This window comes from Schistocerca americana, chromosome 9 (genome assembly GCF_021461395.2).
Source record: "Schistocerca americana isolate TAMUIC-IGC-003095 chromosome 9, iqSchAmer2.1, whole genome shotgun sequence".
NCBI lineage: Eukaryota > Metazoa > Arthropoda > Insecta > Orthoptera > Acrididae > Schistocerca > Schistocerca americana.
Genome location: NC_060127.1, coordinates 187474984 through 187496128, shown reverse-complemented (window position 1 = coordinate 187496128; position 21145 = coordinate 187474984). Strand labels below are relative to the sequence as shown.

The following is a 21145-nucleotide window of genomic DNA, read 5'->3' as shown; positions in this document are numbered from 1 at the left end:
AATAATCCAGCGGTGTAAGGTCCGGAGATCGGGCAGGCCACCTAACTGGGCCACCTTGTCCAATCCACCTACCAGGGAACTTACGGTTCAGAAGTCGTCGTGCTCGTAAGGCGTTATGTGCAGGGCATCTGTCATGCTGATACCGCATGACCATTCTCCGGTTCAGAGGTACAGTGTCCAAGAGAACAGGAAGATTGTGTCATATAAATCTGGAGTATTGTCTGCATTTTGGATGCCATTTATAAAGAAAGGTCCGATAATGGTATCTCCAATAATCCCACACCAAACATTAACTTTCCACGGACGTTGATGCTCTACCTGACGGAGCCATTTTGGATTGTCTGCAGACCAATAATGCATATTCTTTCGTCGGTAAAGAGAACATCTGCAAAAAAATTTGGATTAGTCAGAAGTTTTTGCTGAGCCCACCGACAAAATGTTACCCTATTGCGGAAGTCATTTCCATGAAGATTCTGGTGTAAATGAACATGGTAAGGATGAAATTTATGACGTTTAAGAATACGCTGTGCACTTGATTTCGACACACCAACTTCACGTTCAATTTGACGTGTGCTGATTTGAGGATTCACAGCTATGGTAGCGAGCACAGCAACTTCAGCACATTCATCTGTGAGTGTTCTAGGACGATGTCGAGATCTTGGATTTAAGCTTCCCGTTTCACGTAGACGAGATGTGAGACGACCAAACATCCAGCGTGAAGGCGATGGCTTGTCAGGAAATCGTCTTCTGTACAGTCGTTCTGCCTGAACAGCATTTTGTCCACCTACAACAGGGTACAGTACAGGTATGTAGAGTAGGGTAGAAAACAGACATATTAACTTAATAATCATAATGTTCACTAACAGTACTATCAATAAACAAGCAATCTCATAACGTATTTCCCGTCATAGTACATTCTACATAGATCAGCAGCATTTCTACCATATCTTCATGTGTGTACATTATACTGTACAGTATAAGTTCCACAACACAACGTTTATTCACAATGTGTACTACCTCCGTGCCGTCACTAGATTACTCTGATGCACGACTACACTGGCAAGCGGTGTACTGCACGCCAAAGCAACAACAAATGGGATGCTTGGAGGCTGGTGGAGTACAGGAGTTTGCATGGGTCGCAAATCATAAACAAGGTGAAGTGGTAACTGTGGCAGTAGTGGGAACTACGTTGGACACTTGACTAGGTAGAGCCAGGCCCTGCGCGACAGGCCCAGTGGGTCATATAAAGCATTAGATAAACCTTATTTTGGGTGTGCAGGATAAATAAGACAACCTGACGGGTGTACACCGATTGGTACTGGTTCATATTGTGTGTGTAAATATGTAAAACGTGCAAGAGGGAAACCATTATGAGTTTATGAGGGTTGATGGCAGCAGACCGTATTATTCGTTTCAGACCTCTTGATAAGTATGGAGGTGTGATTACACATATCAATCACATTGCGATTACAGGCAGCATGGGATTCACACCTGAGCCTCAGGACGTGCGCTAGCAGCGCATGTCGGGTGTTTCAAGCGTCAACCTCGCGTCTCGATATCTCGGGATGTAATGGGAATATTGCGATGCAATCAACGCCATTGTGTATGTGCTTTGTCATGCTGTGGATTGCTGAAGAAAAAATATAGGAGGTCCATTTAAAAAAACATAAGTGTGTGTTAAAAACACATATGCTTTCGTTTTAGAATGTTTCCAAATATGTACATTCATGGGCCCCAGCCCTACGTCGATACCGGTGAAAGTCTTTTTCCAGTAGCTGTTATTGTTCCAGAGATATTTTGGGTGGACAGGATAGCTGGGACACCCTGTATATGCCAATGTAGTCTTTCCCATTGCATGTTCGCATTGAAAAGCTATTGTATTTCCAGCCAAGTGGCAGTATTGAAACACCATAGCATTTCAGCAAGTGCCATACTCTTAATGCCATTGTGAAACATGAAGATATTACAGAATACAGATAACCCCCCCCCCCCCCATATTTATATGTGTGGGACTGGCAGAGGCTCCACAGTTTTGTATGACCTGTTGGCATACTGACTGGAACGAGGGGGCCCGAGATTCGGCCAGGCCACAGGCTTGTGTTCAGATCACTGCTTGGGCACTCTTTGACCCTCCTCACATGCTACCCACTGCTAAGCACGATGTGGGATTCCACACCAAACTGTGTTGCTAGCTCTCATCCCTGTTGACAAGGATTCTCAAGGATCTTTGCTTCTGTCGATTCCTTTATGTATTGAGTGGGTGAACAGCTATTAGTAGAGCACAATAAAGACCTCAGTGCCTTCGCCCGGGGAGTGGGGCAGCCACATCTTGTGTATTGGTAGGGGGAAATCAACAATACCTTGACATACGTGCCGAAATGTCACAGTCTTCGAAATTGATACCCAGCCTAAAACACGAGAGCTTTTAATTGTAAGTATCTTACCATAAGTGTATACATCTCACTTCCCAGGCTGTCAGTGGAATGAGCCACTAAAATATTTTTCATGCTCTATTTACCACTCGTTTATGGATAGTACTTTGTCTTTGGTGATTTTTACCTTAAAGGCATTAGGCTATTGTCTGTGGCAAATTTCTCTGTCTGACATTCCGTCTTTCACTGCAGGAAACATCATCAGGGGCTATAAAGAGTCAGAAACCAGTTACAACCTCAGACAAGCGCTGTAAGCCAGACTGTTCGTAGATTATCCGCCGTGTTTTGTAGCCGCGCAGTCAGAGGTGTCCTGTCACGGTTCACGTGGCTCCCCGCAACCTAGGTTAGAGTCTTCCCTCGGGCATGGGTGTGTGTGTTGTCCTCAGTGTAAGTTAGTTTAAGTAAGATAAAGTAGTGTGTAAGCTTAGGTTTCGGGTGACCTCAGCAGTTTGGTCCCGTAAGATCTTACCACAAATTTCCATAGATATCCACATAATGGGCAGTTCGTAATGTCCTCAGACCACTGTCTGAGATCGTAGAATCGTGCTGACGTGTGCTGTGGAGTTTGTAGTAGCAAAGAACTGGCACCGTTCGCTTTTTGGTTTTGTGCTTCTGCATATGTATGGTGTCTCTTTATATCCTGACAAAGTAGTGATTGATTTTGGATATCACTGTAGCACTGGAGAAATGAATTTGATGATTTCCTGGTCCTAGTATATGATCTACCACTGCTGATTTATCTAGGTTGTCTGGATGAAAAATGCTCTTGTGTTCCTCAAGGTGGTTATTAATGCTTCTTTTTGTAGTTCCTGTGCACACTTGAGTGCATGTCCTAGAAATCTTGTATACTCCTGCTGTGGCAAGCGGTGGGTGTAGATCCTTTGTAGTGTTCAAATATATGTACATCTGTCTTGTTAGTATCAACACTTTCTTCCAAGTACCCAGCTGAAGTGATCCGCAACTGTTGTTACAAACAGGAAGAAAGATTTCTTCTTAGTTGGTCGTTTTTTGTGACAAGCTCCAGAATTTTTGGAAGGCACACAAAAGTCACCAATGACACAAAAACCAGCTATGAAAGTCTCAGAGCGGTTCTAGGTGCTACAGTCTGGAACAGCGTGACCGCTACAGTCGCAGGTTCGAATCCTGCCTCGGGCACGGATGTGTGTGATGTCCTTAGGTTAGTTAGGTTTAAGTAGTTCTAAGTTCTAGGGGACTGATGACCTCAGAAGTTAAGTCCCATAGCGCTCAGAGCCATTTGAACCATTTTTTGAAAGTCTGCATTGTACGATTATAAGTTGTATGGCAAAACCACTGACTAATATGTACTTTTGCACCAGTGCTCTAGATGCTGAAAGCGAACACCTGGTGCAGGAAGCATTGGAGCGAGTCATGAAGGGGCGCACAGTCCTCACCATAGCACACCGGCTGTCCACCATCAGGAATGCAGGTGCAGTAAAACTCTGCATAATGTATTCATATGTATTTCTGTCGGCATTTTGTAGCATGTCTGTAGTTTTAATGCCAGAAGTTATCAGTTTCTTTTGTTTAATGGTGTATGTCTTGTTGAAATGTGATACAAGGGGAGCCAAATGAAAATGAGGCAGATGGAAAAAGAGTAAATAAACAGTTTGTTATTTCAAAAAGTACTCTCCATCACTGCTAATGCACTTGCCTCACTGAGAGACTAGACAATCACTGCTAGCATGGAAAAATGTTTGTGTTGCATATGAAACGATGATTGTGCTAGGCGTGCACCTCTTTGTCGGAAGGCAAATAACTGGCACAAATGTATTCCTTCAGGCCCTCAAAACTATAAAAATCACATGGGGAGAGACCGTGACTGTTTGCACGTTGTGTAAGTACTTCCCAGCCAAACTTCTGCAGTGTAGCACAAAAAACCTTGGCAGCATGTGGACAATCATTACCATGCAGTAGAATACCATCCAACAGCATTCCTGGGCATTCGGACTTCATGGTGTGCTTCAGTTTTTGCAATGTTCACATACCGCTATGTATGTGTTAATTGTGACACTGTGTTCCAGAAAGTCAATGAGCAGTGGGCCCAAGCAGTCATCATGACTTTCCTGTAGCTGGCATGCAGAGCTTTGGATTTTTTCAGTGGGGATGGCGCCATTGCTACACTAGTGATCAAAAGTATCCGGACACCCCCAAAAACATATGTTTTTCACATTACGTGCATTTTACTGTCACCTTTTACCAGGTACCCCATGTCAGCAGCCTCAGTAGTCATTAGACATCGTGAGAGAGCAGAATGGGACCTGACGTGGAACTCACGGACTTCCAACTTGGTCAGGTGACTGGGTGTCACTTGTGTGATACATCTGTACACAGATTTCCACACTCCTAAACATCCCGAGGGCCACTGTTTCCGATATGATAGTGAAATGGAAACGTAAAGGGGCACGTACAGCACAAAAGCATACAGGCCGACCTCATCTATTGGCTGATAGAGACTGCTGACAGTTAGAGGGTCGACGTGTCTAATAGGCAGACATCTATCCAGATCATCACACAGTTGGATTTCGTGGTTGAGCGGCTGCTAGTAAGCCACATGTCACGCCAGTAAATGCCAAACGATACCTTCCTTGGTGTAAGGAGCATAAACATTGGACGATTGAACAGTGGAAAAACATTGTGTGGAGTGACGAATCGTGGCACACAATGTGGCGATCCGATGGCAGGATGTGGGTATGACAAATGCCTGGGGAACGCCATATGCCTGCCAGCAGGTGTAGTGCCAACAGTAAAATTCGGAGGCTGTGGTGTTATGGTGTGGTCATGTTTTTCGTGGAGGGGGTTTGCACCCCCTGTTGTTTTGCGTGGCACTATCACAGCACAGGCCTACATTGATGTTTTAAACACTTTCTTCCTTCTCACTGTCGAACAGCAATTCGGAGATGGCAGTTGTATCTTTCAACACAGTCGAGCACTTGTTCATAATGCACAGCCTGTTGCAGAGTGGTTACACAAAAATAACATCCCTCTAATTGACTGGCCTGCCCAGAGTCCTGACGTGAATCCTATAGAACACCTTTGGGATGTTTTGGAACGCCGATTTCATGCCGGGGCTCACCGACCGACACCGATACCTCAGTGCAGCAGTCCGTGAAGAATGGGCTGCCATTCCCCAAGAAACCTTCCAGCACCTGATTGAACGTATGCCTGCAAGAGTTGAAGCTGTCATCAAGGCTAAGGATGGGCCAACAGCATACTGAATTCCAGCATTACTGATGGAGGGCACCACGAACTTGCAAGTTCTTTTCAGCCAGGTGTCCGGATACTTTTGATCACATAGTGTAGCATCTTCCCCCAATTTTGTGGGGCAGGAAACGATATTCTTTATCATGATACCAATCAGATGCTGCAGTGATGTTGACACCCATTTCAGTTGCTTGGGGAATCCACTGTGCACAAATTTTCCAGAATTACAGACGCGCTGTCACGATGGTGTGTGTGGTATTGTGACTGATAACCAAAACGAGCTGAATGTCTTCCACCATCTGCTGTCAGTCATTTCTGATGGCACTGTCTACTGCTGCAGTTACAGATGGGGTAACTACGTGATGAGACTGACCTGGTCAACTGCTGTCTTTAATGACATCTGACCTCAAAATAATTTATCTGTTCAAACACTTGTGCACCTGACATACTGTGTTCAATACAAAGCAGACATTCAGCCATGAATTTCACTCCCATACACTCCTTTCACTGTCAAGAACTGCACTGCCCCTCGCTGTTCCTCTTTCCCAGCCTCGGTAGTGAAGTCGGACAACTCACTGACCCGATGTCAACTGCATCTAACAGACAACTGACACAGCAGTGAAAGTTCACGCTATTCCATCCTGATTCCCTGTAGAGGTGTTACTACTGTACTTCTATACTCACTCCTACCTGTGTTACCAAAATCCACACTGTGCTCATTGTGGAGTCGGTCTTGTTTCCATTTGACTACCACTCCTTAAACTGTTGCGTGTTTGAATATTGTAGAAAGTTCTGTCAGAATCTTAATTATGTCTGATTAACAGTAGCAAATCACCAAATGGCAGAGGCATTGCGTCATCTACACACACACACACACACACACACACACACACACACACACACCAATGCAGCTACATTATCCTGGATGAATGCACAATGCCAGGAGAGGACTACAGTTCAGCAGGTAGACTGGCATGAGTGGTAGTATTAGTATGGGGTAGAGACAGGGGAGTGTGGGGGTGGGTTGGAGACGCACAGGATAAGAATGCAGGAGGGAGTGGCATGAACAAAATAAGCCATAGACTATTTATTTGTAAAACTGTTGCTGCATTTCTTTGTTTTGCCAACTTTCGGGTTGCGGAAGCATACAGATAAACAGAATACGTGTCGCATTTTTGTAGACACACACAGGAAATGGATAAAGGTTCTAAGAACTTATGATGTGATTGAAGAGTCAACTGAGCACAGAATCAACAAAAGACAACTGAACTGCTCAAGTTTTACATTGCTTTGTGTCTTGCATACTTTTAGTTTTGTATTGAAACGTCTCTCTCAAGACCATTTTGATTATACATCACTGAAACACCTACTCAGATCTTTGTGAACATTGTCAAGTATAGATGAGCACAAATAAAAGGTAAGCTTGCTCAGCTTACTTCAATTTTGTAATGTCGTATAGTATTATACTGTGGGAGAACTGATCAAGTCAAATTAAGTTTTTCTGCGCCCAAAAGTATTTAAAATGAATTATTTGCTGTATGAATTCAAGAACGCCTGCTGAAGGCTGTTCAAAGAATCAAGTGTAGTAACTACACCTTTTCAGTATATTCATTCATTTACAAAATTTGTTGTATGGAATATGTGTCCCTTTTGAACCAGCACTTTAGTCCACAGAGTCAGTACCAGGAATAAGAACAATCTTCGTAGAGACTTAGTCATTCGCTTTGGTCCAAAAAGATATCAGTTATTCAGAAACATATATGTTTTCTGTAGCTTGCTAATAACCATAAAATGTTTAGCTACTGATAAACTACATCCATTGATGAATTTATTAGCAGAACTATTTCATTTATTTATTATTAATTGTATCACATAATGAGAGTGCTATGTAACTCCTGTTTTCGGCATGGTGTGGTAATGTGATCTATATGTTGCCTGCATATGTTAACTACACAAATTTGCACTTTGTAGCTGTGGCTCCATCGAAACTGTCTGAAAAGTGTTAAAAGTAGACTACTTTCAGTAATGTACTTTACGCCAGATTGCAATTAACACACTAAAATTGTACTTGGATGCTGATTGGACTTGTTTTTATGATAATCACAGTTTGTGGTCTGACCTTGTTGTCCTAGTAAGCATTAGCCATTATTGAAATTTAACACTGACAGAATGAAATTAATTAAGAGTTCACAGTCACTCGTTAGAAACAGTCGCTGAATTATTGAATAAACTCTTGGACGTGAAATTTAGATAAAACACAGTACATGGTACATTCCCCCTCGGACATACATCTTGTACAGTTCATAGCTCTATGCAGAATTATTAAAATGGCTTCCAACATGCCTCTTATATAAGTTTACAATAATTAAAATTGAATTTACCTATTGTTGTTTGCTAGATTTTCATAACTTACAACTAAAGATTACATTCTAAGCAAATGAATTGTGGATGGAGATTAGTTTTAACAAGGACTTCAAAGATACAGCAGTGACTTCTGTTAAATTACTTTGGTTAGTTTATGCAAATGTTTGATTCTATTTCAGTAACAATGTTGTAACTACAGATCTTAATTACACCTGAATTAAATGAATGTTGGTGTTGCTAACCTATTTTTGTCTCTGATTGTAGAGATACATTATTTATTTATATAGCTTTTTCATCTACTTTTTCAAGAAGCTAATAATTGGGTATATGTTGACATGTGAACAATGATAATGAAATCGAAAATTACTGATATTTTGTAATTAACACAGTTTTCATGCAAACTAACTACCTCATCATACTCCTGATAACCAAAGGAATGTAGCAGTCAAGGAAGTTAAGATGGGTAACCTGTTAGTCAATATTTGAGATTTTTTGGTATTGTGTACTTCTTATGTAAATAAGAGTACCTTAAGATTTGAATGATAATAACAATAATTATCATTGGGGGGGGGGGGGGGGGGGGGCAGGAGGGAAGAACAACATAACATATGGAAAGAATAAACGTGCTTTGTTACATGTGTAAGCATTGTAAATGGTTTTAATGATTCTTGGCTACAATAACATAGTTATTATCTTGTTGTTGTTGTTGTTGTCTTCAGTGAAAAGACTGGTTTGATGCAGCTCTCCATGCTACTGTATCCTGTGCAAGCCTCTTGATTTCCGAGTAATTACTGCAACCTACATCCCTCTGAATCTGCTTAATTTACTCATCTTTTGGTCTCCCTCTAAGATTTTTACACTCCATACTTCCCTCCAGCACTAATTTAGTGATCCCTTGATGCCTCAGATCTTCTGTAGCACCACATTTCAAAAGCTTCTATTCTCTTCTTGTCTAAACTGTTTATTGTGCATGTTTCACATCCATATGTGGCTACACTCCAGACAAATACGTATAGAAAAGACTTCCTGACACTAAATCTATACTCAATGTTAACAAACTTTCCATCTTCAGAAATTCTTTCCTTGCCAATGCCAATCTACATTTTATACCCTCTCTACCTTGACCATCATCAGTTATTTTGCTGCCCAAAGAGGAAAACTCATCTACTACTTTTAGTGTCTCATTTCCTAATCTAATTCCCTCCGCATTGACCGATTTAATTCAGCTACATTCCATTATCCTTGTTTTGCCTTAGTTGATGTTCATCTTGTAGCCTCGTTTCAAGACATTGTCCATTACATTCAACTGTTCTTCCAAGTCCTTTGCTGTGTCTGACAGAATTACAATGTCATCGGCAAACCTCAAGGTTTTTATTTCTTCTCCCTAGATTTTAATTCATACTCCAAATTTTTCTTTGGTTTCCTTTACTCCTTGTTCAATGTACAGATTGAATAACACTAGTGATAGGCTACAACCCTGGCTCACTCCCTTCTCAACTATTGCTTCTCTTTCATGCCCCTTGACTCTTATAACTGCCTTCTGGTTTCTGTACGAAATAAAAATAGTCTTTTGTCCCCTGTATTTTACCCCAGTCACCTTCAGAAATTGAAAGAGAGTATCATTAGCTTATCCACTTTTATATGATCGTGGCAAGTTCTTTAATTAATGTGTAAATGAAAATAGTGAACAATTTTTGGTTTTATCCACATCTTTGAGGACCAACAGTAGCAGAAAGAAATTGAATAATCCCTCTTGCTCCCAGAGTTCATACCAACTTCTCCTTCTTTCCTTTACCCATAGTAGCTAACCACCTATCTTCCTCCCTATAAACCTGATTTTCCTGATGAAGGAACATGTTTAGTTTAGTTCACTTCAATTTTTTTCCCTGTTCCACAGATTATAGTTATGACCCCTACTATATCATGAAATGTATCAGTATTACAATGACAGTACATGTTATTATAAGTACACTTTCTCAATGGAAAGTATGGCAACATGTTGACAGTTTACATTGAAAAACATCCATACTCAAATGTGGTTGGTAAGGGCAGGAGAGGTGGTGAGGGAAAATTTCTTATCATCAGACTTTGCACCCTAATTTCCTAGGTTGAAATTCAAAACCTCTCACCTAGCAGCATGGCACAGTGGCTAAGAGAATGGATTTGCATTCAAAGGGAATGGGGGTTCAGATCTCTGTCAAGCCATCCAGTCATAAGTTCAGCAAGGATTTTGCTAAATTGATGAAGTCAAATGCCAGGTTGGTTCTTTTTAATTGGACACTGTCATTCTGTAAGATCTGTCAAGGTCATGTGTGTGGAGTATGCTGTCTTAAATTTTCATTATTAAATTTATCTTGCTCGTACATTAGTAAGATATGACCAGATTGATTGCTCAGGCAGTCATTTTTTGACGCCTAAAATAGACAGAAAATAATGTTCATAGAATGTTCAGCACACTTACAATCTGTACAGTTTAAAAGGAAAAGAAAAGAGACAGAGAACATACAACTGAAATATTGTTACGGTGAGTAATTTGTCACTTGTAATACATGTGCGAATCGTTAAAAGTGCTATGTGCTCTGGTGCTACTTAACATTGAGAGCTAGAGAGCTCAATGTTGCGCACAGCTACACAATTAAATAGTCATATTAAAACTAAATTAAACAAAATACACTAGAAAAAGGAGGTTGGCAGTTCAGCTGAGGGTCGTAAAAGAATGCCATAACAATAGTAAAATCTGTGGAGAGTATGTGAGAAGATATAACGTGTAGTCTAATGAGCAGGCTACAGTTTGACAATAGAAATGTGCACATCAATAAATTATGAGGAAATTTAACAAATGAAGTGCAAGATCCAAAAGGACAAGGAGGAAATGTTGCACTGCAAATAAGTTCATTGCAGCCAGTAGGTTTAGTTTTCTTCAGGCGCACTCTATCTCGTTGTCTTCAGTTGCTGATGGGCCATGTGGAAGCTGTTTCCTTAGCTTCACATGAGGCAGAAAGCTTCATGTAGAAACAATGAGTCTGACACTTACTGCCCCACTTGAAGCCAAGGAGGCAATGAGGCTACTTCCACTAGGCCCATCTGTGCTCCTTCACAACAATCAGCGACTGAAGACGAAAGGTTAGAAATTAGAACATGTGTTCTATCATCTCATATACTCTCCTGTCATTTTAGTATTTGTGTGGAATTCTTTTATTACCTCCAGCTGAACTGCCGTCTGTACATACCACTGTGCTTTCTACCCAACGGACATTTCTCTCTGTGGTAAGTAGCGACATCGTAAAATGAACAGTAGTTTTTATGACTCTGTACAAGTTTGTACTACATGTGACGAGTTATTCACTGTAACAATATTTTAATGTGTTCTGTCACTTCATTTTCTTTTTGTAGTACACATTGCAAGTAGGTATACGAGGTGCTATCAAAAATTTTCGGGACTGGTGCTGCCATCCATTGAAAACGTTACCTTTGGACTGATGGTCACCATCACCCTCGAAGTAGTTCCCATCTGCACATACACACTGGTCCCAGTACTTATGCCACTGGTCAAACGTTTTCTGGAAGTCATGTTCTTTGAGGGTGTTCATCACCACCAGCGATGCTTCTTGAATCCTCTGTCAAACTGACAGCCTTTCAATTTGAGTTTCAGTTTTGAGAATAGCATGAAGTCACAATGTGTCAAATCTGACGAGTACGGTGGGTGGGGTACAACCACTATGTTGCTTTTTGCCAAAAAGGTCCTGGTGAGCAAGGACATGCGACAGGGCACATTGTCGTGATGCAGCAGCCAGTTCCCTTGACGCCAGAGTTTGGGCCATCGTCGCCGCACGTTTTCACAGAGCTGTAGTAAAACGTCACAGTAGTACGCTGAATTCACTGTTTGGTTGGTGGGACGAATTCTTTGTGCGCAATTCCCTTGGTATCAAAGAAAACTATGATCATGCTCTTCACCTGTCTCACTTTTTTGGGTCTTGGAGAGCCCGTGTTCTTCCACTGGGACAATTGTTGCTCTGTCTCTGGGTCATAACCGTAAATCCAGTTGAATCATTGCAAAGGTCTCCGTAGCACTTTTACCGAGATTCGCACAGAATTTGATACACATGCGCTGTTCTGTTCGTGGATCCATCATAAAATCACCTCACACCAAACACAGAGTATTACGGAAATCACTGTGGACACGCAAAATGTCCTCCTAGCTGAATGCCACTCTGCACACTGACTCATCAGATATGCAGCTCTCGCCACCTAGCGGGGCAAAGATCTACTACTCCTACTTTCCAGATGGCAGCACCAGTCCCAAAAATTTTGTATTCCACCTCGTAATTCCTTATGAACAATATTTTTTTTTGCCTGTTTTACAGCTGAAGAAGATATTTGAGAAATTCAAACCACTCATATCACTTTATTACGTTGTGACCAAAACAAATACATTTTGTACTGAGAACACTCTGTTTCCATCCTCATCCAATGTGAGTTTCCATCCTCATCCAATGTGAGCTTCTTGCTCCATCTGTAGTGGATTTATTGTTAAATCTATCTGTAATATTTCCAATAGTCTGAGATCGTGACTATGACTGTATTTGCTGTTATTCCACCCGTTGGACTGAGATGCTAAGCTTGCTGATTGCCTTTGCAATATTTAGAAAAGTGGGTTGTGTTCAGCACTAGGATTTATACACTCTGTTCTTTTCATTCTGCACTCATCTTTAACAAACTATGACACTACACTGTGCAAGCACTGATTCCAGTCGTCCATATATGATACATTACACTAAGGAAATGAAATGATTCTTAACTCAACAGTGTATTGTGTCCCATGAACATATTAGACTTTTCCTGATAATAATTGATAGCTTGTAGCATAATGATCATCCATAAATGCCCTTTTATTTCAAAAGACATCCACTGAAAGTGTTGTCGTTGTGAAATGTGGTATAGTGAATAGCGGTTTATTCATCTCATAACCTACAATTATAATTTTTTGGGTTGCAGTACAGTAAACACATCAAAAATCAGTAATTACATTCAGTTTTATATAAACTTGTAGCTAATGGAGGCAGAGCACTATTCTAAAGTTAATATTTCTTCTCAGAATAAAGTCATATTTACATAATAATGCTAATGATCAATGGCACCCTGCTTAAATTATAACATCATCCTTCACCAAATCTCCTATCAGCTAGAACACCGGCTCCTTTGCCAGTAGACAGAGTTTCATGTTCAGAATGTTCATATCTTTTAGCCCATTGAAATTTTCATTCCCCTGTGTTGAGGAATATGGAAACACAATTTTAATCGATGAACAGGAAGCATCAAATTAACTTTATTCCTTGGGTGACAAAAAATTTACTTTCTGAGAATAACTCTGGTTTGTTGTATAAAAATATTATCATCTATGAGATGTATAGGGATGGGACTGTTAAAAAGTTTCAGGCTTATAAATAATGAGCAGTGTGATTTATTTGAATGTTCAGCACACTTGTTCTTTGTTTGTTTATTTCTGGAAATCAGTATACATGATATATTAGTAGAGTTTCTGCAGGAAACATTGCCATACATATTAAAATACTGTACACAATTGAATGATTATACCAATTTGCAAACTACTTCGAGGAATTAATGCTTCATTACTTCTACAAATTGTCATACTTGTTTTGTTTTGAAATATCATTTCTCCTGAATGTACAGTACTGTCAGTGATTGTAATGTCTGAGAAATTATGTGGCATGCTGGTTTACAGTGAAATAATTGTCATTGTACACATTGTTTGCAGATCAAATTGCTGTCCTGGATCAAGGGAAGATCATTGAACAGGGAAGCTACGAGGAACTGATGGCACTAGATGTAGGTGCATTTAGGAAGCTAGTACAACACCAGACATTTGCCAGCTGATCATGAGTGAAGTGTGACAAATATATCTATGTTTTTTACTGTGCACTATTACTTTTGGTAAAGATCTGTATCTGTTGTCCTCACTTAGGAGTGAAGTGTTGCCCAAAACAACAGACCATTTGCTGAATGTTACATTTACAAAAATATTCATACATGAATAAGAAATCTATGATAATTTTACAGGTGCACAAATGATCAATTGGAAGTAATAATGTTGTACACAGGTATACACCATACCTGTCACAATATAGAGGATATTTGTGACTATTTTTATAATAGTGAACTTTGTACAAATCTGCCTTTTATAAACATGACAGAGTAGTAAGTTATTTAAATTGTGACTGGCTTGTAAAGTTAAAAATAGTATTTGACATTCAGGTTGTCACAGTTGAATATAAAAGGTTTGAAGCTCGTCTGATATGGGCTTTTAGAAGTGTACCTTTTGCTACGTCTGTGGTATTTTTGTATTTATGGTTTTAAATATGAGACTTCTTTATTTTTGTTATTGTTTTGAAAATAAATTTATGACTGTTGAATCCAATAATGATTATTTTGTCTGAAAACCCCTTACCAATTGGTGAAATAAATCTCGAGTGAACAGCCTGGTATGAATGTGCATAGGACACAATATTTCGGCAATCGACCACGACCATCAGGTGCGCTGATGTACTGTGTCCTATGCACACACGTACCAGGCTGTTCACCCGAGATTTATTTCGTCATAAAATATGCCTGGAGAAATTGAAGAATCACCCCTTACCAGTTATCAATATCTTGCAGTGTAGACTGTTTGTAATAACATTTACGCAGCAGACATTATGTGGAGGAGCAAAGAAATGTGTGTTTCAACATAATCCAAGATTTATAATTAAAAAAATTAATGTGCAGAAACTTGAGTCATCAGACCTGCTAGGATTGATGTTTGTACTGTGCACATGTTGCCAGTTTTCTTCAAAGATAAAATTTCTGCCATTGCAGGTGTTGCAGTTTTACTTACATGCTTATAATCTTCAGTTCATTTCACCAATTTAACAAAAACTAATTTTTACCCATCACAATGATACAGAAGTTCAAGGCGTGGTAAAGGTTATCCAAGGCGTTAACAGAGTGATTGTGCATTATTTATCCAGTTTCCATTTTATCATAGACTTTCAGTTTGAAAATCATTAGAAGCAAAGGACAGAATACAAATGACTATATTGGCACAATCACACTTCACACTTAAGGTACTGGCCTCGTAGGTAGCTGCCATTACCTGTCTGCTGGCTAAAATATATTTTTAAAGTTATGTGTGTGCAAATACATCGTTTGAATTTCAAAACATTTTCTACTTTAAACACACATATTTTGGTATTTTTAGTGTTAAATTTTGAGTACACAGATGAAACTTCAATGTAACAGTAATCATCACAGAGAAAAGGGAAAAGGGATTCTAGTATTCAGAAATGTAAGCAAACATGTGAAATTTCTGTTTATATTTCTTTTACAGCCAATTTACATCCAAAGAACTGCGCAAAACACAAGATCAAAGCAAAATTTTGCATTTAAAGTCTAGTAAAGGTGATGCAAATTGAAACATGGAGAGATATGCAGTCCAGCATTACATTCACTGGACTCTTATGCTCACATTCATTTACTGACTTACCCAAAGCAGAATCTTTCATAACAACACAATCTGTGAATACAACACGCTAAACGTAAGCAGCAGTTCATGTTTAAAAGGATGTAGAATTAGTGCAGTTTTCAGATGATGTGTAATCTGAATTGTCATGAAATACTTCATTTTCATTGTATGTATACTTATCAAGGACTTTTTAAATCATTTTCTCCAAACATTTCACCTCCTAGCTGCATATTTTGAACACAAAATCAGAGGAAAAATACACAAAATGCACAAAACAAAGAGAACTCAAACATAACCTAACGCCAAAGATGCAAGAGAGAATAACAAAGGTTTTAAAGAAGTTGAATTGTTCCGGTATACTGCTGCTGTCATCTATGAAGCCTGCTGACCTCACAGATGATTCTGGGAGCCATAAAAGTACATTCAAAACTGCAGAAAATCATTGTAACTGGCTTGACCTAATATTACATCAGCCGCACATACACGTTTCAGCCCATCACTGTGGCATGATAAGTGTCAAATGATGATGGCTGTAGTTAACTCAATGTTAATTAGCAAAAGTCAAAGATGTTGATGAGTACATTTTTACTTTTATGAGGACACAATACCATTCAAAGCACTGTGGCTAAAATGTCAAAGGCAATATGGGATTATCTGCAGCCTGAGTGTTTACCAACTGCAAGTCAAGATGTGTGGAAGAAAACTGCTGCTCATTACAGGGTACTGTGGAATCTACTGAACTTAATTTGTAGCTTAGACGGACAGTGGCTCTGGCTGTTTCTCATGGCTGTTGTTATTACTGGTCGGAACCCTTAAGTCGGAGATTTATAGGGATGGAATTTGGGCGACTTTCCCCTTGAACTGGCAGTAAGCACTACTTATTACAACAAAAATTGTGCAGCCGTGTGATGATCTGTACGCTACCTTTCCACATGGTCTAAAATGTGCTCCATTGATATGTGACCATTTTGCATGCAAATATTTGACCTAGGAAGGCAAGCATGGTCAGATCTACACTGTTATTCATGTAATTCAGATTACAGGTCTCTAAAGGTGGGTCTGGTAGGTAAATTAATGTGTGAGTGGTGTTTAGAGTAGGGGTTCCAGTGATGGTGGCAGGTAAAAATTAGTCTGGAAATATAACATCCGTTGCTGTTGTCCTTGCTCATAACAAGAAAAAATAATAAACCTAAGGTTTGTCATGGAGTATACTGAGTGCAGACTTACTCTTTGGAAGAATTCAGTTTTGTCTGTGAATATCTCTTTAGGACTTCTCTTCACAGATTTCTGGGAGTGGAACGATGTGAACTCACACAATATGGGACATCAAGCACCAATTGCATAGGTCAGATAGTGCTGGCTCGACAGCACTGTAAATCGTGACTGTAGAACAGTATGTGGGACTCCTTGGCTAATACCACCCATCATCTTTCATGAATATTTATTTACCCTTCGAGGCAAAGGCCCATGAAACACACACACACACACACACACACACACACACACACACACACACACACACACACGTACACGTATCCAATCTCCGTAACGATATATTTGCTGTTCAAGCCTGCTGACAATAAACAGCTACTTCCACATCAACAAAATGTAACCATAATAATTAGTAAATAAACACACAAAATTCGCAAATGCATTGCTTTTTCAGTTATCTCCCAATCCTCTTGTTAGTTAAATAATCCTGCCTATGGCAGAAAGTGTATAGCGATGTGTCGGGATAACTATAGGAGGGTCCTGCTTTTTTGTCTATCTTTACTCTCTACCAACTACTAACACTAGTATACAGTATAACAAAAAGGAAAAGGGGAATAATGGATAGGGAAGCAGTCCTACAGGTCCAATAAAACTCTAAAAATCAGCATTTACTCATATTGCTGTGTAGCATTTGCAGAAACGTGGCTACTGTTGTCTGGTGGTCATCTATATTCATTTTCGGCAGGTCTTCTGGCACCCATCATAACGTTCACAGGCTTTCATGGCCAGTGTCATTTTGGATAAAATCATTCTAACTACTAAAATTGCTAAATTGCTGACGCAGCAAGTCAGTCGAAACATTGTCAGTTTAGCTGTTTTAGTGGTTACAATCACAGAGCTCGATACCCAAAATTATTTTATCCACAATTATAATGTTGTTGTAGAGAAAGATGTTTCGCATATACAAGCATTTATTATTATTATTTTTTTACTGTTTGTTTACAATCATTAGACTCCGAGGCTACAAGCAACGACGGCAAGTGAAGTGAATACACCATTCGTCATCTCCCAGTGTGCCGCCCTCCGTCAGTGGGAAATAGCGCAGAGCGTGTGACTCCCGTATCTCCTGGCCCAGTGTAGCTGCTCTGCAGTGAATATGTCAGACAGCGTCATTCCCGTGGGTGCAGGGTGTGCGAGTCTGTAGTTTATACCTCGGCAGGAGCAGGGACGGCGGGACCCCGATGATAGTCCTGAGAAAATGGCAGTGTGTCCAAGTGCCTGGATGCTCAGGCGGCAGACAGAAGCTCAGAACCTGGTGACGGTAGCGGCAGCAGCGTCACGAATACAGCATTGGACAACACAGACATTACTGCACACTTGTTTGGTGATGGTGCCTGGTCCATGACAGGCTTAAATGCAGCTGCTCAGTGCTGAGTTCATGGAAGGGCAGTGCTTCCGTGTCAGTGCACAGTTGTTCTGGAACAGAGGCAATAACTGCAGCAGTTTTCACACAGAAGCTAGTCGAGCCGGTATGACATCTTGAAGCGTGGCTCCAGGGCACTGACACACAAAACAGTGTCACGGAAGCAGCTGCTTCTGCCGAGGGATGCCGATCGTGTAGGTCGGTGACCAGAAATGGTCGATAAGCACTTTTTGTTGTGCTGCTTGTGGCTTCAAGTTTTTCTGCAGTCCACCCCATCATAATTACATCCAGCAAAACTGTAAAAATGTATGGTCACATGTTTGATAGCAAACCACATTAAAAAACACTATTTAGTTACAAATCATCTTTCTCTTCCACAAAGAAATTAAATAAATTTCTTTTACTGTACATATCTGTGATGTTTTACTTACAATCCTTCCCCATTATTCATCTTGAGCATTCCTGCTCTTGCAATCATATTTACATAGGTATTTCTCCACAAGGTGTACAACATGTGTACTGAACTGAGGATCATCTCTCATTTTCCTGAGTACAAAGACAGACACACAACAAAAGCTGAAACTTCCATAAACTGTCACAGAATATAAATGGCACGTGGCAAAAGTGGAGCATGCCACGTTCGTCTGGTAGTGATAAGGCCCGCAATATGACTGTGTTACTTCACATCAGTTCTGAAGGAGCTGTTGCGTTAGATCGTGTGTGTTCCATCTGAAGTTGCAAACCTGGGGCTACGCTACACACAACGTCACTCCAGAGTGTGCCTGCCTTACCGATGAGCTAAAATGTGAGCATTTACCATGCAAACCTGATATGTCATGTATAACAGCTTTCGCTTTGCAAAAGTAAAACAAACCACTTTAGACATTGGTGGATGTGTCAGCAAACAGAGGACATACTTTGGAGCATTCATTGTTTTAATGTGTAACTGATACAATTAATTCCACCCTCCACCCACTCCGCCTCCCATTTCAAGCAGACTGCAGTTTATCAGAGTGTTACACCAGATGCATGCTTGGTGTTTTTTACTATTTTTTTCGTATAAATTTATTTATATCAAAACAGAGATATTTTCCTTGCGTGTCCAGGGCTGTTCAGCACTGAGTTACACGTCACCTCCACAGTGCCTGGGGGCACTGACCTTGCCGACAGGCAGTGTGCCTGTCACAACAGAGAGCACTGTTGACAGGGCACTATTTTGCTACGCTAGGTCACATGTCCTCGCAAATATCCATCTGCACTCAACTACTTAGGCCAATGTCAGACAGTGCAAAGTCAGTAATGTCCTACATCTCAAGTCAGCAGTATGAGCAGTTCCATCCGGCCACATCAGCATTTCAGTTGCAGCGCTACCAGTTGGCAGTACCGACAGCTTCGTCTCAGTACTCCACACTGGCAGACCCGACCCAGTAACATCTCGGGTCTTCACGCCGCCACCTACCACTACTCTGGGGTTCGTTGTGTAATTATATCACAGATGATATTACAGGAGAGATATTTCTGTTGTATGTGATTGTGTCAATATTCATCCAAGGACATTATAATTGAGTTTTGGTTTTGTTAATAAAGTTTGTCTTCTAAGCTGTCTTTGATCAGCCCTCAGTACAAGGATACTTCAGTAATCGTTTACATACCCCTCTATGGTATGTACATGTACTGCGTTATATTGACATCCAACCATGTCCTCTGGGTGCTTCACTTTTACATTTTAAATATCTGTGCAAAATGTTGCGAAACGACCTAAAATGGAATGAGTACAGTCAGTTGTGTTGAAGGTGAATGGCTTACTATACTTTGCTGGGAGAGTTCTGGGAAAGGTGGTTGTTCACCTATAAAGGAGACCATGTACAGAACTCATGTGCAACCCATTCCTGAGTACTGTTTACATACTTGGAACCTCCATCTGGTCAGATTAGATTACCCCCCGAATAGCACACGCATTCTTCATAAGTTAGTAGACACGCAGCGTACTTTGTATCCTATACCAATCTATCACATTTCCATTACTTCTGTGGATTTGTAGTGAAAGAATACCTCATTTATTAGTATTTTATTATTATTTGAAGTTGTTTAATTGTTAATCTTTGCTACATATGGCATGCTTCTATTAGAATTATGTATATAGGTCCGTAATATATTAAAGGTTTCCAGAACTACACAGACGAATGCTAATTTGTCATTTCCTTTTCTCTGACGCCTAGTGGCCGTGTCATCAAAATTTAAACACCCAAGCAGGGAGAGAAACCTTTTGAAACTCATCACAACATGGATTATTTTCATTCCTGAACCATGTGTGTCCATATTACAACGATATTGGTATGGTTTTCTTTCCTGACATCAATGAGGTAAAGTAATCTCAGAAATGCATTATCTTGGTGCTGGAGTCAGATGAGTTTCTCTTTCTCTTGAATAAAACAGTTTCATTTTATATACAATATACAAGGGGCATTCAATAAGTAGTGCAACACTTTTTTTTTCTGAAAGCATGTTGTCTTTATTCAGGATTTCAATACATCATATTATCCCCACTCTTTTGCCTACAAAATCCTATTTTTCAACATATTCTCTGGTCACTGCGACAGCCTTACACAACCGTAACTGGGAGGGCCTGTATTGCCGCACGGTACTGCTCTACTGATCGATGTCAGAGCCATTGTCTTGCTGTATCAATAACCTTCCCATCATTCTGTGGAGTGCATCCTTCACTGGTCCCAACAGTTGGTCCTTCGTTGCTCTTTATGGTCTTCTGTCACGCAACGAGGAATCCAGGAGGACAAACCTTCTGAGTACACCAACTGGTGGATGAGTGTGTCAGCATTATCAACAGAGGTGTACAGTCGATCAGGGAGGTCTTCGACTGAGATTCTTTGATCACAGCGAATGAGTGTCCGCACGTTGCACCATTGCATGTGTCACAGCTGTGTGCGGCTGGTAGGGATGCGGGAGATTGGACAG

The 21145-nt window shown here is 40.4% G+C and overlaps 1 protein-coding gene across 1 annotated transcript in view; it reads left to right on the top strand.

The window, feature by feature from the left end:
• LOC124551117 (ATP-binding cassette sub-family B member 10, mitochondrial-like) overlaps window positions 1-14431 on the top strand; it is a 115649-nt gene extending 101218 nt beyond the window's left edge. The window contains exons 10-11 of the mRNA XM_047126064.1: window positions 3770-3879; window positions 13795-14431. Of these exons, the coding sequence (XP_046982020.1) occupies window positions 3770-3879; window positions 13795-13913 (229 nt within the window). The 3' untranslated portion in view covers window positions 13914-14431. The remainder of the gene's footprint in view (window positions 1-3769; window positions 3880-13794) is intronic.
• Window positions 14432-21145: the final 6714 nt, after the last annotated feature.